Below are 27507 nucleotides of genomic sequence, written 5' to 3'. Positions count from 1 at the left end.
ATGATGACTTTGTCAGCGACGTGCGGAGCCCCCCCCCCACTCCCCCGACCCCCAGAGAGAGGAGGGGGGGGGATGAAGGAGAGACGGCAGACGAGGGGAGAGGTTTATTAATGATGAAAGCGGCTGGATGGGGACCACTTCCTACTTGGGCTGCTTGTCAGGTACAGCTGCTCCGGACTTGGGGGGTGACTCACTTCGCCATTATCTCCTTGATACAAAGTCAGTGGCAGCAGCAGCAGTAGCTGTTTTGTCTGCCTGTTTTCAACACCGGCGGCAGAGCAAAAGGTTGGCTGATTTTTAAAGCTCCGTCCCAAAGAAAAAAGAAGGAGATTCTGGCCACGTCTTTTATGCAGAATTAATTCAGACACAGTGGATTGTTTCCAAGTGTAAAGACCCTGTTCAGGGATCTGCCCGGCGGCACGCCCAGAAAATTTTCATGGGGGTGCCAGACTGGACTTTAGGGTGGCCCAAAAAAAAAAAAAAAAAAAAAGGATATATATATTTAATACATAAAGTTGGTAAATGCATACCAATTTTGATGTATTTATTGGGAGCAGAGGCTGCACCCTGGCATCTCAATTGGTTTTAAGTTCAGTCTTTGACTCTAAAATCGACATTTTTTTGTTTGTTTTAAGGTTTCCATTAAGCACATTTATCTTCGAAATGTCAAATTCTGCAATTTTACGATTATTGGAAACACAACCAATCACTCAAAATCTTTTTGTCTAGTTTCTAGTTCATATATTTTAGTTCACTTGTTTAAAGTCAAAAATTCTTGAGTATAGATGAAACTTCGACTTTTCGACATTTCTGTGTGTTTTAAGTGAACCTATAGGGCTTTTTTAACATCTTTTTTTCAAGAATTTTTGACTTAAAACAAGTGTGCATATCTTGCTTGTATATTTAAAGTACTTTTGTTTGAAGTTTACTAAAATAAACTAGAAACTGGACAAAAAGACTTGGTGAGAGTTTGTGTTTTTGTAGCGTGGATCTCTGGTATCCAAAAAACTGCAGAAATTACTCTCTAACTTTCTTTAGACTTCCTCTCTGATTTTTTTAGACCATTGTGTGTTGCATTTTCAAATCTTCTAGCCTACTTCATACCGTCAGGCAGGTTCTGTTGATGTAATCTTTTGATTACGCCAGTCTAGCAGGAATCAGGCCGATGGTGAGTGACATTACCTTTTGTTTTTAACAGTTTGTTAGGACATCTCTATATTTTGAGAAACAAAATTCCTGTTTGAAAACCGCCTTTTGTGTACACTTAGGTTATTCTTGTCCGATATAATTTGTTTGATGATCTAAAACAATAAAAAATAACCGAAGAAATTGCCGTGTGTTTCTCGTTCCTCGGAGAGCGTCAAGAGAAAGTCTGTTTATTTGCTTGAGAGGCCAGAGCTCATTTTCCTCATGCAAATGAAGGGTGCAGGCAATAGAGGAAGGCAAATGCCATCGGCCGGCCGGCAGTCCTGAGTGGAAAATGTTGTGTGCCTGGTGCGCGGAGCAGCACAGTCCCCTAGTGTGCGCCAGGGACGGGAAGAAGGGAGGGGCTCTGGGTGGGGTTTTCCTTTTGTCAGAAGAGCGCTGACGTTTCAGGGGTTCTCTCTTGACATTCAAGTCACCGTTATGTCCGACTCAAAGACTTCAGTCAGTCCCGAGAAACACCGACAACCCCTCTCACAGCGCCGCTCCACACTGCTGGAGGCGATTTCGTCAACCGGGTCGCTGTTTTAGAGACGTGTAGTCCTTGATTCTTCATTGCAGTTCTGAGTCAGCAAGAGATAAAGACTTTCCAAAGTGATGTGGAGGTGTGGGGTGGTGGTGGAGGGGAGGGGGGACTTGTTCCCGTTTGGCTTCCAGGAACTTCAGGGAACCAGGTACCATCCTCCAGGACAGCAGTTCTGGAAGTTGCATAAGCTCCAGAAATAAATACTCCACTTTTCCTACTGTGAGAGAAGAGGCCAGCTGTGAGCAAGGACAGATCTGGAGCATGATGTTCCTTTGTGCTTATGAGGTCCCAGTCCAGCACCGGTGATCTCCAACTAAAGACCCTCTTTTTTTTTCTTTTTTTTTTTTAAAGTCCGCATGCGGTGAGGAAGTAGTGCTGCAGTAACCTCACATCCAGGATAAGGAGAGGGAAAGAAAATCTGGAGCACGTTGTTTTTGATGTTTTTTTACCATTACTTCCAATTGGTTGGATAATTCCTCTGATGAATCTGCAGAACTGTTTGGCGTCTGCTACTGCAGTGGAAAACAATTATACAGGAATGAATGCAATGATCAAATCATTAGTTGAGTCAGTTCCAGTTTATGGCTGTAAACTGGTTTGCAGTTGTGCAACCAGGTGATGTCACCTTTTTATTAAAAGAATATTTTTACTTTTCTTCTCTTACTGGGTTGTTTTTAGAAACATGAATGGTGCAGGACATACCGAGCTGCAAAAACAGAAGTATTTTTGGTCTAGTTCCTGGTCCAAGTAACATGGTACTTTTGAAATAAGACAAAACTAACGTACAAGTAAATTCTTAGCAAGAAATGGGAGCTTGTTTTTAAGTCAATACTTTCTTAACATTGATTTAAATTAGTACTAATTCCACTGGAAGATTATTTCACTTTAATATGCAAAATTACTGCCAGAGCAACAAATACTTTTACATTAATATTAATTAAATAATTATTGACTTAAAACAAGCTCCTATGTCTTGTCAAAATGTAGTTAGTTTTGTCTTATTTCAAGTGTACTAAGCTATTCTGGGAACTAGACCAAAAATAAAACGTTGTGTTTTTGCAGTGTGCATGTGATAAAGGTATTTATTTTTTATCTTTTGACCATGAGCACGTACGCCTTTCACATTTCTACTGTAAGATAAAAATGTTTTGGTCATTATTGGGTCAGTGGTGTCAGAGTGAGACACTTAATAAAATACATTTAAAACAATAACTTACATTTAAAAGGATAAAGACAATAAATAAAATTGATAATTAGTTTAATATTCTTTGATTGGCGGTTGATTTTATGCCATGTGGGGGGAAATTTGTTTCCATTTTACCCACTTTCGGCAGGATCGACCGGTCATGTCGCACCGCAGTCCAGGCTGAGAACCAAAAATCTTCCCAATCGCCGGGATTCAGCCTTGGTCATTTTTCAACATCACTGCAGCCAACAGCGGACCAGACAAGGACGTTCTTGGCAGAACTCCTTGAGGGATCTGGCAGAATCACAAGGACGGAGAGAGCTCAGCTGTCAGAGCTACAGACGTTCTTGTTTACCTTCTATTGTGCACCTTGCGATCCGTTTCACTTCCCGGCAAGCACTGTCAGGTCTTCTTCAGTTTATAGTGAAGATTCCTCAGCTCTGTTCTGTGAATTTGATTTGCATCTTGAGCTACTTATGAAATATTTAATGCACTGCTGATATTCACTCTCAACATGTTGATGGAGCAGGTACTTTGGCAGGTTTTTTTTAGGTGTACATGAAATTTATACATTTTTATGGCCTTAGTGGCTAGCATTAGCATTGCTAATAGAAGAAAAAGCTTACGACCCAGCTGAATTAGTCACAAGGAGATGCCAAATGGCTTGTACTTCTATAGGGCTTCATCTCCAAATCGCTAAAGCTACAATGTAGCTAGAGCAACCTGCTAACGTCGGAGCCGCCGTTGCTCCAGACGACTTCAAATTCCCAGTTGACGCAAATATTGTACCGTTTGCTTCCATGCGTGTTGTTCAACAGTGGTAGAGGTGATGAAGTATTTTCAGCCAATGAATGTTCAGGCTCATTGTTGTCTAACCAGTCGCCACATGGTTGCATCACTTCTGTTCCTGTTCTGTGCTGAGCGATTCAAGCTGTGGCTGTGGCTAAGAAATCCCCTCACTCTTTGAGAGAGCAAGGACTGCATGTACAATTGTACGAAACGGTTCTTAAAGTTGTATTTCAGGTTTTGTTTTGCCGTAACTGAATGAAAATACCAGCAGCTAACCGGTGAGTTGTAGGGCTGAACATAGAACCCAGACAGAACCATACGGATGCAATAAGTAACATCTGCGGGTGGATTTAAAGTTGCCAGTTAACTTAGGATTTCTGCGAGCGGAGGTCAGGATTTGTGGAGAGAACTTCAGCGTGGAAGCAACATTGTTTTAAGCTGCTCATCTGCTTTACAGTGCAAGTTAAAAGTTCCTAATATACGAGTTATATACTAAGAACTGTTCTATGAGTTCCAGCTCGCCTCAGTTCTTTGCAGCATTGGTTTGAAAAACAAAGTTCTTCATGCGCCTTCTGGTCTGTTAACCTAAGAACAATGTGAGTTTGTAGCTGGCTCGCAATAGATTTCATAAAGTCATCGATTTTGCAGCAATCGCTGTTCCAAGGTAAGCATGAGGCAACAGCTGAAAGAAATTATTTCCTTTTAACAGGAACAGAACCACAACTTAGCATGATCTCTTCTGTTTGTTCGTATTCAGTGTAAGAAAAATCAGATAAAGGCTAAAGACATATACTTTGATGAATTAATCGGGAAGCCATGCAAACAAGAACAGGTAGAGATTGAATTTTGTCAGTGACAAAATAGTGAACTGAAATATTCTTATTGATATTTACCAATTTTTATTGTTCCTGACAATTAAGTGATATATTGTGTATAATTTTAAACTCTGTAATTTGTGCATAAGCAGTCTTCTGTGTCTTTTCTTAACTGATATGATTACACTCTGTCTTTTTCTCACTGATTCCTCAGAACTGTTTTCAAACTCTGGTGTGCTTCTTTTTTGTTTGTTTTTTTAAAATCCCAGATGAACTCTAACCCTCACTTTTTTTTCCCTTTAACATCCTTTAAAATGCTTTATTTTAAGCATTTCAACTGGAAATCAAGCCGGCTTTAGTGACTTCGTTAACATAATCCTAGCAGCGATGGCCTCAGGGCTGCATTGAAGGCTTGTGTAAACTAGTCCGCTTGTAACTGGCACTACTGGGTACAGCTACACTCGCAAAAAAAAAACAACAGAACATTACCTCCTGTCTATTTCTAAGCTCCTTTCCATGACCTCATTTGAAAATGCAATGAGGTTAAGGAATGATGGAAAGAAAAAATCATTTTGACTGCAATCCAATCACTCTCAAGATGAGTAAGCAAAGCCAGACCAAAGATCGCAGGAGACCCCACCTCAGCTAACGCTTCATTCTTATGTTACATATTCAGAAAATAAACAATAAATAAAAAGTAAGCTGATTGTACAGCAAAAATATTATTTTAAAGTGAAACTAACCTTACTTAAGTACAACTTTCGGCCACTTTACCCATCTTGAGTTTCCTCTCGTGTACATTTCGACTAGAACTTGATAACTGACAGTTTTCAGTATCTGCTTGTCATAAAGCACCAATTAAATCGTCTTTATTTGTCCTTCCGAATGAAACTGCGTCCAATCGCTGTGCTCCAGAGACAAACAGCCTTCATCTTTTACTTATTACTGTGTACTGAATAAATAATCTAAAGTGAAGAATGTAAGAGATGAGCAAAACTAGTGTTGACTTACTAGTAACCCATAAAATGGATGAATGGTAAATACAAAATCACATGGATTACATAGTGATGACAGCGCAGAAGTCTGTGATCAGCAACATATGGCTTTTTATATCCTCATAATAACTCTGGTTAATATTTCCTCTCTAAGGACGAAACTGGAGTCCAGAGAGTTAAACGCTTTACGCTATATTGTTCGTAATGTTTATCATTTTTCTGCACTGTAAGGGAGTGTGTCACTGTTTTTTTCCACTTCAAGTCTCTGATGACAGCAGGGGTCCTTGTGGATGCACAGGGAGATGACTGGGATTTGAATCCAGAACCTTAAGCTGCAAGGCAACATGGCTACCAACTGCAAAACAATATACATATAAAAAATAAAGATAAATAAATAAATCTCAGCATTTTTAATTTTAAGATTTGGGATTTTTGGACATTTCTTGAAAGAGCAACTCGAGATAATGTTGTTTGAAATACTAAAAATTAATCTATGCATTGATAACCTAAGTTCTCCCCCACTTGCTGGTTCTGCACCAAAGTCCAGCTCTAGTTGTTTAAGACTTCCTGCGTTTTGGTCAGAGCTCTCTCTCTGCTTCGCACCACCTGGTGGGACTCTGTCAGTCTGAATGTGCCTTGTTCCAAATGTTTCTTCAAATTTGACGCAGCGTTTTTGAGCCTACACAGTGGTTATATGTTGATTTCATACTACAGCAGTTGACTGTAAAAAAAAAGAAGTAAAAAATTATAACTGACAGTTTAAAATAAATATTAATCCATATTAGTTGATATAAACCTAAAAAATATTAAAAGTTATCCATTTTCCCGTGTTGCTTGTCATTTAATCAAAGATATTGCAATGTGTAACTCAGTGATCAGCTGGTAAGTCTACTCTTTGATCAATTTGTAATTGGTCCTCCTCCTCCTTGGTGCCTTGTCCTTAAACTGTTGATGAGAAAAGTGAAGAATATCACTTTAATCTTATTACTGGATTGGGAATAATTATGACCGGAGTGTTAATGCTACGCTAAGAAAATAAAATTAGAACAAGAAAGCCATAAAATTACAAAAGTAAAATCACAATATTAGTCATAATACACAGTAAAAATGCCAGTGTTGAATTAACACCCAAAAGTGTCTATTATATGCGTCCAAGTCAGCAGGTGTTAAAGTTACACTTTTGAAAGTGTTAAAAGATTGAGACCCTTTTTTTTTTTTTTTTTTTTTTGTTAAATTAACATTGGTCTATAATAATGAAATGGGTTTAAGAAAAGTTAAACTTTCCATTTCTGTGTATTGTTTTGAATATTTTCCACTGGATTTGATTGATATTGACACCTTGTGGGTCAATTATTTACTTTTTTAACACCACATTATGTTTTGTGAACAACACTACACTGGTGTTACTTTTTTTATATTTTAACACTAGCACCGTTGTAAATGTTGATGTGACACTCTGTATTGTTGAATTTAACACCAGCTGACTTTACTGTGTATAACCAGAATGCAGTCCTAATATTTCAACTTTATTCCAGTACACTTTATTTTCCTAACATTATTCTTGCTTGTATGTAATATTCTGACTTCATGTTTGTAGTTTTATGACTTTATTCCAGTAATTTTATTTATTTTACTTTTTAACTTTATACTCCGCAGTAAAATTAGTAGCGCTAAGAGTAGCGAGTCACTAAGCAAAGCCTCACTGTTGCTGACTTATTTGCTTTGATGGGGGGCAGCTTCAACTTGGTAAAACGGCCCCCAAAAACGTGGGATTCGCCTCTGCTCGAAGGACAACTGGAGGTTGTTGAATTCACAGCCATGTAGCTGAGCGCTTCTCCCGCAGCAAGAACTAATCTGGTTCAGGCTGTGCGGGTTGTTTTTTCTCTCTCTCTCTCTCTCTCTCTGTTTTTTTTTTTTAGCCTGTCTGTATTGAAGCAGCTGCAGGAGGCAGCGGCACCCTGCGCCCAGGTAGACGCAGCCAATCGGAGCGCAGGAGGGAGGGCTGAGCGGCGAAGAGGCGGTCTGCGGCGCTGCAGCCACAGCACACCTTCAGATGGAGATGAAGTAACAGCGGCGGCACAGCTACAGAGGGACGACAGCGACCGAACCGCGGATTCCGGACGTGTATTTTTTTTCTTCTTCTTCTTCCTTCCACCTTCTCGCTGTCCGTTCAGGTTTGGGGAGGAGGACAAGAACAGGTGACTGAGCCACATCGACCGGCCGGGAGGGTCCACCCGGTGAAAGCATAAAAAAAAAAAAATAAATAAATAAAAATTTAGCGTTACCAACCTCGCGCACCTTACTACTTCCAACTACATGCATTTGGACCTGAAAATCTGAAGCCTCGTCCAACCAAGATGGAAAATGCGCACACTAAGTCTGCGAGCGAAGTTTTAGACAACTTCGGCGTGAACGAAATCACCGGGCTGACCCTGGAGCAGGTCCACGCCAGTCTGCAGAAATATGGACCGAACGGTAAGTTTTTTTTTTTTTTTTACACCTACACTAACCCGCTCTTTCCTCCGCTCTGCCGCTCGTATCGATTCCTCCGCCAGGAAATCCCTCAGCCGACGTTATATTTTCAAGCTGAGGCAGATAGTGATGGTTAAAAAAAAGAGAGAAAACATTTTAAAAAATGAGTAAAACACAATTTCCCTCCTCTAGCACTTATACAAGCTGGACATTCAGTGAAACACACAGGTCCGTTTTTGAAATCCTCCGGCGTGCAGCGCGCTGGTTAAAGTTGAGATCTCCTCCAGCCAGTGTCTGGTCATGCGGGCTCCCCTGCGAGGACGCATCATCTCAAGCTTTCACCTCCTCCACCACCCAGGCCCCCCCACACCCCAGCCCCCAGCCCGGATCTTGTCGGTGGGTTCAGCTGCTGCGTCCGAGAACGCAGGCGGGGATCAGGAAGTGCAGCGCAGGCTGCCTCAGGCTGCCTGGGAGACTTAAATGAAATGCATCAGATGATGAAACAGGCAATCCTGAACAACCTGTTTTCACTTTCAACAGTTGCTCTGTTGAAAGTGCACATGTTTCCAGTTCACATTGTACCACAAAGGTTGGAGGGGAGAGGGAGGAGGGTGATAAATGCCCCACTGTCTACTTCCAGGTCCTTAAAAATACTACTACTGCTAATGATAAAGTAGCTGTGTAGGTAAATGGATTCTGTTTAGTCACAGCCCCCTCATCATCCTGAACACCATGCTGGTGCTTGATGCATTTTCGGACTCAGACCTGACATCAACACACCTTTCTGTCCCCCCCCCCCCCGCCTGTCATTTGCATGTGTGGCCAAGCCGTGGAGCAGAGTGGCACATTGTGCAGGGGCCGAACACTAGGCCTTTTGTTGCGAGCCGGCCTCCTCTCTAACCCCAGGGGCTTGTGATGACTTCATGGAAAAAAAAAAAAAAAAAAAAAAAAAAGCAACGTCTTGCCACAGATAACATCTCTTTCGCTTTTAGCTGTGAACTTCCTGCCTTGTGCGAGCACGTTGCAGGCAAACGCTGTAAGGAGGGGGAAGGAATACCCCGCTTGCTCCCTTTCAGGTTCATGTGCGAGCCAAAATGAGTTAAAAACAGCATTAGTGTGGCTTGGATTTGTTTTTGTTTTTTTTCCCCTAGTTTTACTTCTGGTTGTTCGACTCCTCAGTGTCTCCCTTCCCTCTGCTGGTAAACCGCAGGGCTTTGTCGATGAAGCGAGGTGAGCATCTGTTCACAGCAGTTTGCAGGGAGTGATTGGTAGGTTGGGAACTCCTGAAGACTATATGCTGTCAGCATAATTAGATTCTCCTGCAGCAATAACCATCAAGTGGAAATGCCATGGTTTCACAGTGTGATGGAATCTACTCAAAAATGTGTCGGTGCTGCAAGTGACGGGCTGGACAAACCAAGCCATGCAAGGCTCAAAGTCGTACGGCGTTGAAGTCAAACATGTTGTCCATCTGTCGCCATAGCAGCAGCAGCAGCACTGTTGTCTTTTTATAACGGATCGGTTTGCACTCTGTGTTTAGCACGGTTTGATTAAGGTTAACTAGTCGGTCAACGCTAAATGAGTAGTGCACTTTTGTAAAAATGGGGTTTTGTTGAAAGCTTTGAGCAGGTAATACCCTACCGTAACTCCCTAAATATTTTTACTTGTATACATATTTTTTTTTTTTTTATGGCTGAAGCTAGTGGCCAATCAGCCAAGAGCTGAGTGGACTTCTCCTGTCTTTAATTAATAAATAACTGGAACCTCTAAAAGTGCATGGTGCTTTTTTCATACTCGCCATGTGACATTTTAAGTCCTCCGGAGGTCCACTGCTGACCTGTGGCAAACTTCTTCTTTTTTTTTTCTATTTTTTTTACCAGGAAACGAGCACAATTAGTTCCTGTTCCTGCTAATCCTGAAAGATATAATTTATTCAAATTGGGGGGGGTGGGATAGCACACTGTATTCCTTTAAAACAATCACTTTTTTATCTTTAGCTGACTCTGCTCTTTTTTTTTAAATAAATCTGCTTTGTGTTTGGTGCGCTCTTTGAAAGTGAGTATTCTTATTTAGCGAGGTCTGGGATCTGTCATTAGAACTCGTATGTATGATATTAGAGGGATGTTTAGTTTCCACAACACGACTGGAAATTAGAGATGCATCAATCATAATTTTCTTTTGTCATTTCCAATACCTATTCTGTCATCTGCCGATTAAAAACTTTGCAATTCAGAATTTTACACCACATAAAACAAGTACATAACCCTTTAATGATGATGTCTACCAAGTAGGTAGTTTTGAAACTAAGAGCAAATAAAGGGATTGCAGCTGTTATGTTTTTATTTCATGGAGCACAACAAAAAGTGCGTTGAAGTATGAAGTGAAAATGGTGAACCTTTTAGTTTTGGTGCGGTGAATAGAAATGCGTTTTACATTCTGATTGGCCATACACTGTCCAATTTCACAATGTATGAGAGGTGAAGTGCAACAGCCTTCTTTTAGCCAACTGACCAGCAGTGCACAGCATGTTGGGGCTCCATGCTGAAAGAGAAAACTTTGCTCACTCCAACACTTCCTTTCAAAACTCCGTCAAAGGATTTAAAACCGCAGGAACGATGAATTTTTAGCTGTTTTGCAGCTGATGACGTTAAAAACGCACAAACCGCACTGAGACGAGCAGCAGAGGAGAAGAGTAGCTGAGGGTTTCCTCGCTGCCTCTCTGTGTTCGGGGATGGATGAGGGATTTTCCTCCTCGGCCGCAGTCTGGAAGCCGTGAGCCGTCTCGTTAATCGGAGCTCTCATCGTCACATATTGCCTCGTTACCCTCTGAAGGTAAAGCAAAGGCTGAAATGAGGCTTTCTTTCTGTCAGACTTTCCACTCCAAGAAGACAAATCGCAACATCTTTTTCACGTTTACCAGCTTTTGGTGCGTTTTTATTTCCCCTCCCTCCATGTGATGTTGTTGAAAGATGTGTAGATGCCGTTGCTCTGTGGCTTCATTCTCTCCTTTGTTGTGACAGTGAGGGTCTCACAACCCACCCGTCTTCAAACACACAATTGGATTTTTTTTTTTTCCTATGATACTGGAAAGTGAGCTTAGCCACAACATCAGCCGGCCTTTTATTCACATTCACGCTTCACGTTAATGCTTCGCCGGGAGCTTCCCTGCTCTCAGTGTCATTCATTCAAAGAGGCATTTAGCTAATTCTGCTGCCAGGGTGTGTGAGCGCCTCGTTTTACCGGACGCTTTAGCACCTTCATTGAGAAATGGCTGCTTCTGATGTTGTAGAGAGGGAAGGTAGTCTCCCACTTACACACACTGATGCACACACTCTGTTCCTCTGCAGGAAGGAGGCTTTGTGGTGCGTGATTGTGTCCTGTGTACCCGCAGCCCTTATTTCAAGGGTGCACTCTGTTCATTTTCAAAGAGCTTCAGTAAAAAGGAATATGGGCCCCGTGAGAAATCAGCCTTTTTTTGTCCTGAACGGGGCGGCGGGTCTCCTGACGGCCGTCCTTAAATGATTGCGACGCTCGGATGAGTGGAGAATTCCCTAATAGAGGTTCCTGCATCCCGGCTTCAGTTCTTCACACGGCTGAACGTTATTGCACCGGAGAGGAGTGTTTGTCGTTATTAATATCGTAATTTCCTCCGTCTCAGCGTTGCTGTGCATGGCTGAGGAGTTATGAAGATCTTAGAGGGTTGTAAAAATTCGACGGGACCCTCCCACTGGAAGCCTGATTATACAACGCAGTCGGGTCAGGCACGTTGTGTCGTGATAGAAGCTCTTTCTTCTGGTAGGCATGGAGCGATTGCCGGGCGGTAGCTAACAGTTTCTAACGTCTTAAGTCGACACATGAGATGCCTGAAAAAGCGCTGGGGTGACAGGAGCTGACAGCAATGCAGCGCTGACCCTCCCCCACCTGTTGCTGCATACTGCTGGTCAGCTAGCTGGCGACACACACGGTTTGGAAATGTTTCCAAAGATCACATAGAGTTGAAGGAGTTCCTCCCATTAACGAGGCATGGTTCATCTACTGGTACCAAGGCTTTTGAAGCTGGTTTCAAAGACGCAAATATGTTCCTTCCTGCCGTTCCTATAGTTTAAAGTCCTTTTAATGAGATGCAAATGTGACTTTCTGACGTTTTCCAGTTACTGGAACTGTGAAAAATCATTGTGTGTAAATAACAGGAGTGCCACCTATTATTCTCATTAAAGTAGAGCTGTTTTACTTAAACAGTGACTAAGTTTAGCAGGTATTTATTTGAGCTTTTTAATGGTCTGTATCTATTATAATCAAGAGTTAGGTGTAGTTGTGATTGTTATAATTGGAATTGTCAATATGTCATATAATTTTAGCCAGAGATGTAATGATTAGATTATTGTGGCCAACTTAAAATCTCTGGTTTTGTTCGAGATTAATACCAATTTATTAAAACAAGTAGGAAATAAGTGCTGTGGACAAACAACTTATCTTATATTTAATTTGTTCTAAAACGCCACATTGACAATTTAAACCAAAGGGGAGTGAAATTAAATGCGCCGTCCCCTGAGTATGCCAATACTGAAGCTAACAGCCGACTAGCTAACGGTAGTGTGTCAATACTCACATAAACCCAGTTGTAGAATTTTTAAATGGTTTAGTAAACTAAAAAACAATAAATTACTAGTATCGAGACATTAGATAAGAAAACTGGAACTTCATATATTTCCAAATCCATTAAGGGTCAAAAGGATTAGCTTTGCTGTACCTCATTAAGCCTTATCTGCACATCTTGCTCTGTCATCTTTTCTCATGAACTGCAGAAATGCTTAGACATATTTTAGACCTTACAGCTACTTTGTGAAGAGCTCTTACTTCCTATGACGTCTTTTGAAATCCCTGAAACTAGCTAACTTGAGCTAGCTGTTTGGTGTCTGTACTTCTCCTTTGCTGACAAGGAAACTTACAGCTGTTTAGTTTCTTTAGTGTGTGTGTGTGTGTGTGTGTGTGTGTGTGTTTAAAGGGGTCAAGACGTACTAGTAAACATTTACATGTAAATAAATATAACCCAGTGGGTAATTTTCACCTTTAGTCACATTGACCAGGTTGATGTTTGGTAGCCAGGTCTCACCAGAAGTTGTTCTGAATCGGTAACACCTATGGTGTGTTTACTGATTAGGAAAAAGAAGCCTAACTTTCAGCCACATTAAAAACATCATGAAGACAAACATTTCAAACTTTTTCATCCACTAGAAGGCTGCGCTGCACCTCCACCAAGTCTCTTCTTGCATCAATTTAAAGTCTTCTGAGAAATGTTCCCATCATGCTTTTTGGCCCGTTTTCTCATCATGGACTTTAGGTTGAAGTCTCCCTGCTTCACTTCTGAAACGTTACAGCACTCTGCACGCTTTGGCTTCTGCCACAAATAATAACTACAACTTCCTCTAGTAGTCTGGCGGGATCTCTGTCGTGATGTCGTTTCTCTTCCTGTTCTGCAACTCAACATCAGTGCGGTCTGACTTTATCGCTCTCAAGTTTGAACTATGAGATACGTTGTGCCGCTTCCTGCTCCTCCTCCTCCTTCACACCAGAGCGACTTGCACGTTGCTTCTGACCGTGACGCTGTCAGCTGCTAAAAGAAAAAGAAAAGGTGTCCAGTGGAGTTGGTGAACCAGCGGTAACAGCGTTGGCACTTTGTGGGCTGAGGAGGGACAGTTATGGTTAGAGAAAACTAAACTTGAAGCTCTTTGCAGGGGGTTGAGTCACTTCCCTCTTCTAGTGGGCTCTTGTGTGTATCTGGCTTCAGAAGGAGCTGCGATCCTGTTCTAGCTTGTCACTTCTTCCCTCCCACCTCTGCATCTGTCACAGCCTTATGCTGTTGATGATGATGATGTTGAGTCAGAGTTCGGTCTTCTGCAGAGAAAAAGTAGAAAGACGAGGTGTTTTATTCAAGCTGGGTGTTTTTAGGTTTTTGTGCAGATCGATGAGCTCTGGGAGAAAATGTTTTGGGTATATTTGGAGCCAGATGGTATATATGAATGTTTCCAAAATAAAGCGTCGGGCGAGCTCAGCATGCAGATGGAAACCGTGTGAACTGACGTGTGATGTTCTGGTTTTATTTATTTATTTTTTTTCTCTTAATTGGACATTGCTGGAGCTCTGCAGCACAGATGGTCCCACAGATGAAACCTGCCTGTGTCTCATTTATTCTCAGTCATTGCATTTATTTATTTATTTTTTTTAGTTCAGTTTGTTTAGAAATGCATGCAGAGCTATTCACATCACTTGATGTTTTTATTTTTGTCATATTGCAACCACAGTTTATTTTGGATAATTATAAAGAATTAAAGATAATGATGCATGGATTTTTATAGATGTATTCAATCACTTTCAAAAGTGATCACCTGCAATGTTTCTCGTTATTTTGGGGGACTGGGAGGAGGAGAAAGAATTAGGATTTATTTGGGTAAAACTAAGCTCCAGTTGATAATATTTGCAAACTCCCAAATGGTCCTTTTAGAGTGTTTTCAACTGCGTTTTGTTTTTTCTCCTGTTGCATGAAAGAGTCAAAAATCATCAATACATCTAAAACTGTACTTAAATGTATTCAATATGTCGTGTTTAGCAGTTGGGTGCATGATTTAATATGGCAGCTCTTTATTGTAATTATTTAGCCACATTTTGTACAGCATTAGAATGAAATCGGACTAACGCCACTCGACGATTAGTGAAAATAAATACTAAACACAATCATTGTAGCACAACAACCAAACAGAAAATTGGAAATATATCTATATATATATATATATATATATATATATATATATATCTACAGAAAATTCAGCAACTGAAGGTAAGAAATTAAAAATATTTGCTTTAAAGATTGTCTGCAGCATGTGATAGCCTATTTAAAGTGAATATATGTTACTTTAACGGCACTTTCTACAACTCAAGCAGCGTCATGAAGACTGAGTGACCTGGCAGAAAGAGCAGGGGACAAAAAGGGTCAGGTTATTCCATGACATTCAGACCCAGCCTTGGATGTCATCCAAAAAATGTAAAAAAACGCACAACGCACCTACCAAAACATGGCCGCTCACCTAATTATGCAAGCGGACAAGTTGCCCATGGTAACTCTGGAGGAGCTGCTGCCATCCACGACTAAGGTGGAAGAATCTGACCTGACCTTGACAAAAGAGTAGCAAGAGTTGTGGCATTTTTTTGACAGAAAGCTGCAAAAAAATGTAGTTTGCATTTTTCCACAAGTCACATGTAGAGCAGTAATCTGACCCAAATTAATCTTACTGGGCTACATGTAGCATCATGCTGTGTATGGTGGAAAACCACAATGTCCACATAATAGGTCATTGTGATAACAGGATGTTGTGGGGAGGCTTTACCTCAGCAGGTACAGGGAGCTTCATACAGAGACGTCTGCAAAGAAAACCTGGGAAAGTCCACAAAAGCTTGAGATTGGGTTGTGGGTTCTGCTTCCAGTACCACACCAATCTTTAAAATGACTTGAATCAAATCGGATTCATGGGTTCAGACCTAAATATAACAGAGAAACCATGGCAACATGCACATAATTTACTTTGTAGGAGTGCAAAACTTTATAACAGCTATAAGAGGTTCAAAACATACAGTAGCTGTAAGTGGGGCAGATAAAAAATAAAATAAACGTCACATCTTGCAGATTTTTTTTGTGTGTCAAACCGTCTTCGTCCACTTCCCCAGTTATGCAGCACCACAATACTGAATTTGGTGAAGCACAGCATGGAAACTAACAGTTTTAACCATATTGGCCCACATCTTTTGTTGCACACCGCCTCTGCGATTTGTGATTCTTCAAACCACGATTCCAGAGTAACAAAGTTTTCTCTCCAGCTGCTCTTGCTTCAGGGCTGTCGATCGGTCCTTTTGATTGGACAGAAATGTCGCTCTGGTTTAAAAACCCAGAATAAACCATATTAATAGCACGGCGTTAACACAGATATTTTTGGGGGCCGGTGTTTTGGGGATTGCAGTTTTTTTTTCTTTTTTTTCTCTGCAGTTTTCAGCTGTATTAGTTGGCTACTGGATGGATATCTGCCAATAATAAAATAATAATGAAACGACTCTTTGCACAGCTGTGACCTCGAAGAGGAAGCTTCGAGTCCCAACGAGCTATCAGCTCTGTGCTAATCACCTCATGCATGTCCTGTTCTGTTAACAACACGTTTTCCTTTTCCTCTTTGACTTGCTGGTGGCGGTAAAATGTGACATTTTGGGCTCATTTTAAAGAGACTTTCACGTGTGTGGAACATTGCATGGATGCAAAGATTAGATGTACTTATCTATAAATCCACAACAGTCACAACTTGAGTGAACGGTTGCAGTTTGACTCATCTGCAGCAGATTATCAAGTCATTAAAATGCACCGTTTGTAAAGGCAAACAAAGGCAGAATGCAGTCACAAGTGGACCGTGCGAGTGATTCTGCTGGATAAGTCCAGCATGCAAGTTTCTGTGCAAATACAGATTGAGGGGGAAGATACAGTTTCTGTCCCCGACCACAGATTGTTGGTGCCAGAAACGGTCCGGCCAATGAACAGCTGCAGCATGTCATCTGCTGTCCTAATTGGCTATATAAAATCTCAAATCTAAGCTGAAATCTCCCAAAAATATTTGTGTCTGTACCAGAATATCCAGTAGATCAGCTAATCTATAGCTGAAATGAACCAAATTGTTTTCTCCAGCAACTGTGCATGTTCTTGGAATCAGCCTCAATGAAATTATAAAATTATTTTTAGAGTGTGTGAATCCTTTCAGGATCTTTAGACGTCCAGCTTTTTTTTTTTAATGCTGGTTTTATCAAAATGTCAAACAAACTAAATCAACACGAAAGTCCGTTTGGCACCAAGAAGCACATAGATATTTTCACGTCCTCGTTGCTGTCCACAAGTCTCGTCCAGGTCGCTCCGCAGACGCCCGGATTTTTGAAACTGTTTATGCAGATGACTAAAACCAGCAGTGTCCAAAACTTTAATGCACAGTTTATCAGTCATTCTGCCTTGAAATCACTCAAGATTTCTTCTTCTCTTTTAAAGTCAAATGTTGGTCAGTCTGTGGTCCAAGTGTTGCACAATTAATCTGAATATCTATGAAAGTTTCTAAAAAGTCATTTCTTGTGTGCTTGACTCACACTGTACAATTTAAAAAAATCTTAAATGCGTCACAAGTGAATTACTATAAAATCCTATGATTAAAGACAGCTTTATGTTCAGCAGTTCTGCATGTTTGCATTAAACGGTAAGAGGGATATTAATTAAATAAGATAATTATTTAATAATCAAGCAAAATCAATCAATACTATTTTAGCAAATGACTATGCATGCGTGTTTTACACACATTGCTGGTTAGAAGTGGTTTGTCCAAACTCTAACTGAAGAAATAAATACAAATACCCGAAGTGAAATGGCTAGAGAAGTTAATATTTAATAACGTAGTGTCCCCCATACAAGGAAACACAAAGTGTGGCACAGTTGTGTATCATGTAACCATCAGGACTCATCTTTCACATGTCTGCTGGCACACCTGCCACTTTGTCAGTTTTTGTTGTTGGTGGCATTGAGGTGCATGTTTGGGTTTCAGGTTTCAGCTTTTCTGTAGCTTCTTTCAGATAGATTCAGGTCAGCACGCATAGCTGCACACTTTCAATCTCCTGAATTTTAACCATTCTTAATTGTTATTTGTTTCCTGTATCAGATTTATTCTAAAAATTTAATAACAATAAGAATCGGCAGCAGATCCACCACAGGTACTGGTTGCTTCAACTTTGACGTCTGGTACCTTTAATGGTCGTAAACGGCGCCATTGTCCACGGGATTTTTCTTAAGGGTGACAGTTGGGTAGGCTCGGCTCAGTTGTTACCAAAATGTCAACATTTGTTACATCTCCAGCTGGTTTTACACTGCTCTGTGTCAAACAACCCAAATTCTTTGAAAACACGTTCCCCTCCTCTCCTGTGGTGGCGCTGCACCAAGAACCATTGAAGGAATTTGTATTTACCCAGAATACTCTGTGCTATAGTTCACTTCCTGCTTTTGGAGCGTTTTCCAGTCCACTTGGCATTCATATTCGAACTGCCCTAAAGATCACTTCAACCGAATCGAGACCTGGGCTTTTAAGCGGACCATGATTTGCTTTTTTTCCCGTATCGGAGTTCAACTACTCTTCAACGTCTCGCCCAAACGAACTCCAGTCCATTGGGAAATGGACTGGAGTTCGACTAAAGCGAACTAACCAGGGCTGGTGTGAATGCATCCTAGGAGGATATGTGTTTGTTGCCTTCTACAGGCAAATCAGGGATCTGAACCACAGTTAATGTGGAAAAGAGTGCAATGATCCTTTTAGTACACTGATAATATTCAATTGATATTTATATTACTGCTTAAAGAGAGGGGGAAAAAACGACACTAATGCTATGGTTTCAGTATACGATATTGTTTTTATAAAAAATAGGAATGATCCCAATATTATTTTTTATCCAAACTGGTGAACCATGGAACTGATCTGCATCAGAGAGCCCACAGGTCTTGTTTTTGTCTTCCTTTTCTTTTCATCAGACATATGTAGTACGATCCCAGGGAAACTGTTTTCATCTCGTGTCCCACAGAACCCGAGGGACAGTAACTTATCTGTGAACATTTTTCCCAGCACTTCCTTAAATCTATTTATAACTTCCTATCACTGTGTCCGTAATTGAGCTGTGCTCAGTCAAAGCACCATTCAGTCCTCTTGAACTCGTCTGGATGTCTGTGCATGACTTTTCTACACCAACTTTGACAAATTTCCATCAATTTAACGGTTTAACGACTGAAGACTCTTAAAAACTAGTCTGCAGACTTCTAAAACAAGGTTGTCCTAATATTTCAGGGTATTTTCTTCCAGGTGTCTGACAGCTTTGTTGTATTTGGAAGTCATTACGTCCCTTTTAAACCATAAAATCATACACTTGTTGGTTTGAGGCCATAAAAACACTGGAATGTTGATCAAAATCTTCCCTTTTTTTTCATTTTCCATTTTAAAATCCTTCGACTTTGACAGAATTCTGAACTGATCAAGATTTCTTTGCTTGAGAATTAAACAAAATCCAAAACTCAAGGTTGTTGCTAAATCTGTCCAAGTCCTGCGGGTTGCTGTTCTGCAGCCATGTAAGCCAAGAAAAACAGCGACTTGACGAGACGACTGATGTCTCTGTTGTCTGTGCTGCTTTCTGTGCGCTCCGTAATAACCTTAGGGCTGATAATGAGGCACATTTATCATCCCCATTTGATACGGTTAATGCGTTCAGACCGTTTCCAGTGGGAGAATACGTTAAGAGATTAAGTGGATATAGGAAGCTATCATTAGGGGTTACCATCATGGTATTTATAGGCCTGTTTTACGCTCTTATGGTTAGTGGATTGCTCGGGATCTTGAAGTCCTCATCTTACTGTTCCTTCCTGTGCTTCCCCATTTACTGGACTGTTGGCTTGTGTGTGTGTGTGTGTGTGTGTGTGTGTGTGTGTGTGTGTGTGTGTGTGTGTGTGTTTCGGCCATCTCCGTGCTGCTGCCAAAGGTGCATCACCAGCAGATCGAGGAGGCAGAAACAGATTAATCTGCATTAGAAAGAGGAGCAGGTTGCCTACAGTGGTGTGCTGTATCAAAGCCCCCATTATTGCACGGGAGTCTTTTTTTTTTTAGGACATTTTGATAGATACTGATGCATTAGTCGTGACGGGCTCTGAGCCAGATCGCCGTGGTAACTGGCGAAACATTTCTTGTGTTTGCAGTTTTCACACGCAGCCTGAATTCTGGCTTGTTAGAAACGACTCCGTGGTCTCGGTCGTGCCGATTCCATTTTTTTTTACTGTCATCATTTTCAAAACAATTGAATAACGGTGTGGTGCAGGGACTGGTGTGGAGGTGGTGTTAAAGTTTATCCTCTTTCATGCATGAAAGCAAATGCTGCTAGTAATCTTTTTACACTAGAGGGGAAAGTGCATAGCGTGCACCGGACACAACGCTGCATGTTGATGCAGTGAATAAATTACAAAGATGATGAATTTTCTGCCCTTAATGAGTAGGACGAACAATTTTCAGATTTTTACTTTCTTTTTTTTTTTCAATTGAACTTGCACAGATTACAGCCAAAAAGAGAACATAAGCCAATTCACCAATCAGACTTCATTGATCTGATCAAAGGAAAAATGGCTAATTATTGATGAGATAAGATCAAGGAAATATTATCCAATCATTGGTCATATCTGATCAAGAAAAAAATGGATTAACCATTGATCGGGCCAAAGGAAGGCCTATTTTGATTTTAATCTGATCATTAAAAAAGTCCTGATTCCCATTTTTGGCTTATTGATGCATTTCTGGCCTAAAAGAATTAATAATATTAATTTAAATTTTGAAAACTACTTTGTGACCATCGAAAGGCTCTTGAGCGTTAAACTCTTTATCCAGCTTAATGTTCGCCACATGCTTGTTGTGATGGACAGTTTCCTGTCTCTATTTTTTTTTTCCTTTCCCCCGTACTCTCTGGACGATGAAACGGTCTCCCTGTTGCTGTTGTTGGCAACTGTCTCCAGGAAGTGTCTCCCCTCTGCTTGGCGCTGCTCGATTTTTCTGCTGCGCGTAAACAGCCTCTTTTTATTCATTGTCTGGGCTGCGAGGGAGGAGGAGGAGGCGGCGCAGCGGGGACATGGAGAGCGCGAGGGAGAGAGGTGAAGTCAGTATTCAGGAATGCGCCTTGGCAAGCCTCGGGTCGACGCAGCCCTGATGACTGGGAGGGAATCCTTGGCAGAGGGAAGCCGGGGAACCCCGTCCCGACACCTCCAGCCCTTCCCCTCTCCCTAACCTCCCTCCTGCCCACTTTTTTCGTTTTTTAAACCCTCATCTGTCTCGTCCTTTGACCCATCCCATCTCTGTCTGGAGCCAAGCTGGCTGCCATCAATAAATTACACAACCAGGCAGGAGCAGAAATGGGGAACATTCTCATGTCAGACTGGTGGAGCGTAGAAAACAGCAGAAGCCGCTTCTCCCACTTCTGCTGGCACGCCGCAGTCCAACGTCCCCTGTGAGTTCAGCCGTGTCCAATCTGAACTCTGAAAACCCTCCAGACAGCAGGTTTGAAAAGCTATCCACAGTGAGTCATCGGCTCTTATTACACAGGCTGAGGAGGGTCTCTTGTTGGAGGGGAGAGAGAGAGAGATGTGGGTTGTTTTCAGAAAAGACAACGCAGTGCTAATAATTCAGCAGATCATTTGCAGTAAAGCCCGGAGACATTCTCGTGTCATTGTGTCGAGCCTTAATGCATATTTGATGCTTTTTTGCGCCGCTTGTTGTTTTTTTCTGTGCCGAGTTGTTTGGGTTGCATCAAACCGCTCAGTTTTGCTACAGGCTAAACTGAGAACAATACTCTTCCTACCCTCCTTCTAACAAGAAAGATAAATTCAGCAGTTTGGAAGCGATGCAGTTCATTAAAAAACATGTCATAGTGCAGGAACAAAAAGAAAAGGCCTTCCATTTTCTCGGTTTTCTCTTTTAAAGCAAATAGCGTAGAACAAGGAGCTGTTTTTTTTATCAGGCTAACTTGTTGCTACAGCAGCCCATATTCTCCTAGACTTGCTAAATTTTGTTGCTAAAGTGGATCATAATCAAAATGACAGATTAAAGGTTAACCTGTCATTGTAGCCGTATTAAGAATAATTTTTAGAGATTAACATGCTGACTGGCCAGATATTGAAAACGTTTTGGTCTAGAAAGGCATCAACCTATGTCATGTCATAATTTCTCAATTTTCAAATTGAGAAATCTATCAAAGAACCAGAAGCACATGCTTTCTGATTTTCATGCTATTCAATCTCTACAGCTGTGATCCTTTGTTTTCCTCTTGATCACCAAGAAAACCCATTTATCTAAAACGCTTCCCTAAAGACTCCCCTCTGCCGCAGTGTGATTAGTCGCCATGTTTGTTTTTAGCTGTGGGCTCACATCACGGGCTTTCCTCTTTTCCGAGCCCCGCTCCGTTACAGGGTCACGTTTGTTACTCGTGCGGCTCGCTGCGGTCACAGCACGAGGTTTCCGCAGGAGAGATTACCGCCGTCATTTAATGTTCCAGCCCAGCGCCTTCTACACCCGCTTTCCCACCGATCGACGCCGTTCATTTCAGCTTGTGCTTCCTTCGACTCTGGCACGCGCCATGTGGCCGGAGCCTCTCTTTCCCAGGCAGATGTAACGGAGGCTGGCCGTTACGTGGGACTTTGCTCAGTCATAACTTTGCGTTGCGACAAACGCGGTGACTAATCACGCCTCGGACCCGCTGGCTGCGGTGACACCGATCGGCAGCAGTCGTCATTTGGAGCGTTTTTGAAGCATGACTGATGTGCCGTCTCCTCACACCAGTGACTCATGCGCGTGGTGGGCGAGGAGTTCTGGTTAGCAAGTGAGAGTGGATGGGATGCTCAACTTGTCTCGAGTAAAAATAAGCCGTCAGTTGTTTTCTGTCCAAACACGAGGAGGTGTTTGTTGTGCAGCGTCGGTGTCTGTTTTTAACATTTCAAGAGAGACTATCCACACTTTAGGTTGTTGTAGGGCTTTTTTTTTAAATTGCTTGTGCACCAATCAGTTGATTAGCCTTTTATTTTCCTATTTGTAGGATGGAAACGGTACTGAAGGTTCTAGTAGTACAAGTAAAACTTCACCGGATTTACGCAAAAATTGTGAATAAATACTTTATGACAACATAAATTTGCCTGCATCTAGATTTTTTCTACTGCAAATCTAAAGTAATAAAAGAAAATGCATTGTGGGAAAGTGAAATGCCTACATGCTGTGTTACATGCCAGCGAATTCAGGAGTTTGGCTGTACCTGCAAGAGCTCAAATAAAAATGCTAGCCTCTATGGCAGCCCTCAGGCAGTTTCCACTGTGTGTATTATTACAAACAGATAAATTTGGTGATTGAACCCTTGAAATGGTAATCATGAGCATTTTAGAGGGAATCTCTAGTATTTCCAGATTTCCTTTAGTTCATGTACCAAAACTGTCTCAATATTTTGACACTTCTTCAAATTTATAGCTTTTGAAGAAGTGTAGTAGTTTTCTTTCAGTCAGATAATTGACTGAAAGCAGACTACTTTGGCGCTTTTACTTTACACTCTGTATTGGAGGTGAAAACTGAATTTAGTCCACCAATTTCTCTGGCAGGTTTTAAACTGTGTGGACGTTAAAATGTTTTTATACCTTAAAATCAACAACTGACTTGAATCTGTTAAGGATTTCTGTCTAGGATGTAAAGTAGATCTGATGAAGTTGGGTCTCTAGTTTGTTATTTTTAGATGCTAAAATTGACTATTAGAATAGGTTTTTTTTTTTATCTTGTCTTTTTTTTATTTCTTTCTCATGACTCTTCCTCACCCTCTATAGATATAGGTATGTATATACATATAGATATATAGAGGCGTTTTTCATTCTCAAAGCAAAATTTTTGATGCGATTGAATCAGAATCTGACAAGTTAAGACGTATGCTTTGATCCTGAAATTCCCTCATTTTTGGTTGGCTTTTAAAGTACAACTTCTACTAAGCGCCTGCCTCACATTTTATTCGTTTGACGGCTGCTCATGTTTATGCTTAGCTGCTGCTTTTGCAAACAAATTCAGATTCATTAAAGCTCTTCGCCAAGAACATCAGACTGAACGAAAAAGGAAAAATCGACCCAGGAGATCAGTGCAACTCCGATTATTCATTGCGGTTTCAGTTTTAAAATTCCTTCAGAGAAGTTCGGTAGTTTGCTTTCGGGTTCGGATCCTCGGCAAACAACAAGCGGCCGTGCCGCCTCAGCTCGTGCTGTGGCGCATTTAATCGGAGCCAAGCAGTCCTGCAGAGCGATTTGTATGCTTGTGTGCATCTCAATGTCACACTGAAGTAATCAAATGCATTAACTACTCTTTGTCTCTCTCTCCCTCCGCCGCCGTCTCCTGCTTGGCCGTTTTTTCCCCTCCTCCTCGACCGATGGTGTGCGACGTCCACAGAGCTCCCAGCCGAAGAAGGTAAATATTGATTCTTCTAATGAGCTGCCACCCTCCTCCCTTTACTACCTGATTGAGTGTCCTGTGTATGGATCTTTTGTTTTATATGGACCTGCAGGTAAACTTTAGGGTTGCACCCTGCAGGAGTTTCCCACCCATCAGCACACAATACTACTCCTTTGCAAACAGCCTGGCTTTTCCAGCTGCTCATCATTATCATCAGAATGTCAACACGTCGCCCCGCCTTGTGTCTTGATCCCGATGTGATGAGTGTGACGTGTCGTTTGCACGTTTCAGGGAAATCCTTGTGGGAGTTGGTGGTGGAGCAGTTTGAGGACCTCCTGGTCAGGATCCTGCTGCTAGCTGCCTGCGTGTCCTTTGTGAGTACCAGCTAATTAAAACGCCGCCGGCACTCTCCTCATTTCTGCTCCGTCTTCATTGTAAATGTAAACCCAGTGGGACTTGAGACCCTAATTGGACAATGGACAGGAAATTGCTGCCTTAAAGACTGCCCGATTAGCCACTTTATTCTCCTCTTGGGGCTCACAGAAACAGTGAAAAGGTTTTACCCCTTCACACATATCTACAGTTTTTTCAATTTTTACATTATTCTGTTTGGAAATATAATTTACCTCCATCTAAAATCATGTTTTACTTCAAAATAACCATTTTTTTATGATTCAGTTGCCAAACAAACCCAAGCCTTGCTTTGCAATCTAACCTGCAGAGTCAAGAAATCACTCGAACTAGAACCTGCCTGACGGCATGAAGTAAACTAAACAAGAGTACGATGTTTGAAATATAGTTTTTTAAACAGAAAAAATTAACCACAAAACAGCAAGAAATCTTTACCATCTGGTTTTACTACTTTGTCTTTCAAACTGTGACTTTTATTGATACATATTCTATCAGATCACCCTTGTTTATTGGTTATAGTTTTAGAGCTGACTTGTCTGGTAAAGGATTCCCACGCATTCTCGAATAACCTGGTCTTTCCTTTCCGCACACGAGCCACCTTCTCTAAAAGGGGAAAACATGTTTGCATGTTTTTTTCCCCCCCAAAAAGCACAATAGTTATTTTAGCTTCTAAGAACCAAGAATCTGTAAGAACCAGTCTTTGTTTACTTCTGCTGTTTGGATTTTGTTTAGGATGGAAAAAATACCAGGATTCATCGACTTTGACAGTGATATTATTTGCTTAACTGTCTGTGCCATTTTTTTTTGTCTCACAACATTCCTTCATATCATGAATTAAAATCACTTTTCCTCCTCAAATTTTGTAAATCCAGCTCTGGAAAGAAAACGAAGAGCCCACTGGACTGAACCCAATTGAAAACCTCCTGGTTTTTCCACTAAATGTTGATTTCTGAACTCTTCCTGAGTTAAAACATTAGTTTTGTTGTTTCTAAATGAACATGAACTTGTTTCCTTTGCATTATTTGAGATCTGAAATCACTGACCATTTCTAAGTTTCTGCAAGTAAATATTACATTTTACCTTGGAATTTCAGAGACATGTTGTCAGTCATTCATTCTACTCAAACATATCCATATAATGAGCAAAAAAACAGAGAAACTGATCATTTTAAGTGGTCTATTAATTTTTTCCAGAGCTGTATATCTGAAATGTTATAGTTGTACCTGTTCAGTTTAACCTGTAACATATGTTCTCAATGGTATCAATGTGGCACACATAAAAACCTTTGTATGATTTCTTTTCCCTTAATAGATGAAATCATTATCAAAAACAGCATTTTGCATCTGCTTATGCTTTTTTTAATACTAAAATGTGACCAAAAAAAAAAAAGAAGAAGATTCAAATGATTTTCCCTGCGCCGTATGAAGCGATCCCCTTCGATGTGGAAACGTGAAGTCTTTCCGTGTGAGCCCTTCTGAGCCCGTCTGGCGTGATTTCTGTGCAGGGAACAAGTCCGGTGCTTCTGCCAAAACTGGAAACAAAACAATGAATCAAAACTCTGTGTGTTGTGGAGCCTCAAACTGTGGCCCTGACTACAGCCTGAGGGAGGAGAAGGTCACAGAGGGGTGGAGGGAGGGAATCCTGCCTGTTTAATGACTTTTTTCCATCTGTTGCAGCACTTCCCCGCTGTCTTGGGATGAAAATTGCTATTGCCATTTGTGGGACGTCGGAAAATCGCTCTAAAAACGCTCATAACGGAAGATAACTCTTGTCACCACGTGGACTTGAGCTTTTATTATCTGCGTTCGTAGAGAAACGCCGTAGCTGACAGGCTGCGCCGTTCTGGGTCACTGTGGTTTCGGTGGAGTAAGGCTTTAGTTGCAACACAGAAACAAAACTCATAAAAATTACATTGCCGTTGGTCGGCTTCTTAAAGAGTTCTTGTTTTGGTGCTCTGCTTTTGATTGATGAGATATTTATGGTTCTTTCATGCGTCTATTTGCTCAGCGTTTTGTATGTTTCCACTGGGGTCAGGGAGTGGCAAAAGCGGAGTGGAGTTGAGTCAAAGTTAAACCCTAAACCTGGACTCATTTGGTTGCGATTTTGAATAAATTCAAATAGGGATCACGAGATTTTCCAGCCTCCTTTGCATTGCAGGGCAATGAAGATCATTAAAGTAAAATGCATCTGGTCAGGTCGCCTAAATACTTGTGCAAATCATCAGGAAAAAAAAATTACAATTTTATTTATAAGGATCTCATTTTGCTTATATCCATAAATGTTCTTTTTATTTTTTATTTTTGGTCGCAGTGATGCACCGATCAGACTTTTACCGGCCGATATCGATATTCCGTGTTTCTCTGAAGTCTGACCTGCTGATTCTGACACATCCTGATATCAACGTATTAAAAAAAAAGAAAAACACGCGGGGGAAAGAGAGGGTTCTTTCACAGAGGTAGTCATTTTAAAATCTAAGAGGAAGTGACAAAATAAATGACTATTAAGCTTATAATCCCAACCCTGCAGGAAAAAAAACTTTTTTCTTTTTTCAGGATTTGACCTGCTGATCACAGATCAGAGCCAAATAAGGGAAAAACTTTCAGATTCATATCTCTGGCTGACTGATTGGTGCATCTCCTGTGTGTTGTTTGCAGTTTTTATTTGACTAAGCCGCTAAAGTAAGCCACAACCCAGTAAGAGGTTTTGCAGGAAGGAACCACACAGCAACCCACCCTAACCACCGGACACAATAAAAACTGGAGCACCGTCTCATGATGTGGGGTCGGGTTAATGCTAAAAGTCTCGTCTAATACAGGAAGAGGCCTACAGTGTACAGCACACTATTCTAACAAAGCTGTGTTAGTTTTTATTATATGTTATTTGTTTATTTATTATTAAATATGAGTTCTGGTTAAGGTCAAAGTAATGAGCAAATCCATTTTATTGAATTTGCTTGCATGCAAAAGAAAAGACACTTTATGCCTCCCCAGGTTTCCCCCAGAAAACTCGCTAAGCCCGATGATTGGTTGCTAAGCAGTCGTTCATCCAGCAGCCTGTTGTG

At 41.2% G+C, this 27507-nt stretch overlaps 1 protein-coding gene across 1 annotated transcript in view; it reads left to right on the top strand.

Moving 5' to 3' along the window:
* The first annotated feature begins 7512 nt into the window (after nucleotides 1-7512).
* atp2a3 (ATPase sarcoplasmic/endoplasmic reticulum Ca2+ transporting 3) overlaps nucleotides 7513-27507 on the top strand; it is a 52756-nt gene continuing 32761 nt past the window's right edge. Inside the window, exons 1-3 of the mRNA XM_014994704.2 lie at nucleotides 7513-7989; nucleotides 24033-24050; nucleotides 24327-24409. Of these exons, the coding sequence (XP_014850190.1) occupies nucleotides 7872-7989; nucleotides 24033-24050; nucleotides 24327-24409 (219 nt within the window). The 5' untranslated portion in view covers nucleotides 7513-7871. The remainder of the gene's footprint in view (nucleotides 7990-24032; nucleotides 24051-24326; nucleotides 24410-27507) is intronic.

This window comes from Poecilia mexicana, unplaced genomic scaffold (assembly GCF_051168715.1).
Source record: "Poecilia mexicana isolate PSO_F unplaced genomic scaffold, ASM5116871v1 scaffold_14, whole genome shotgun sequence".
In the NCBI taxonomy this organism is placed as follows: Eukaryota; Metazoa; Chordata; class Actinopteri; order Cyprinodontiformes; family Poeciliidae; genus Poecilia; species Poecilia mexicana.
This window is presented reverse-complemented; position numbering and strand designations above follow the sequence as displayed.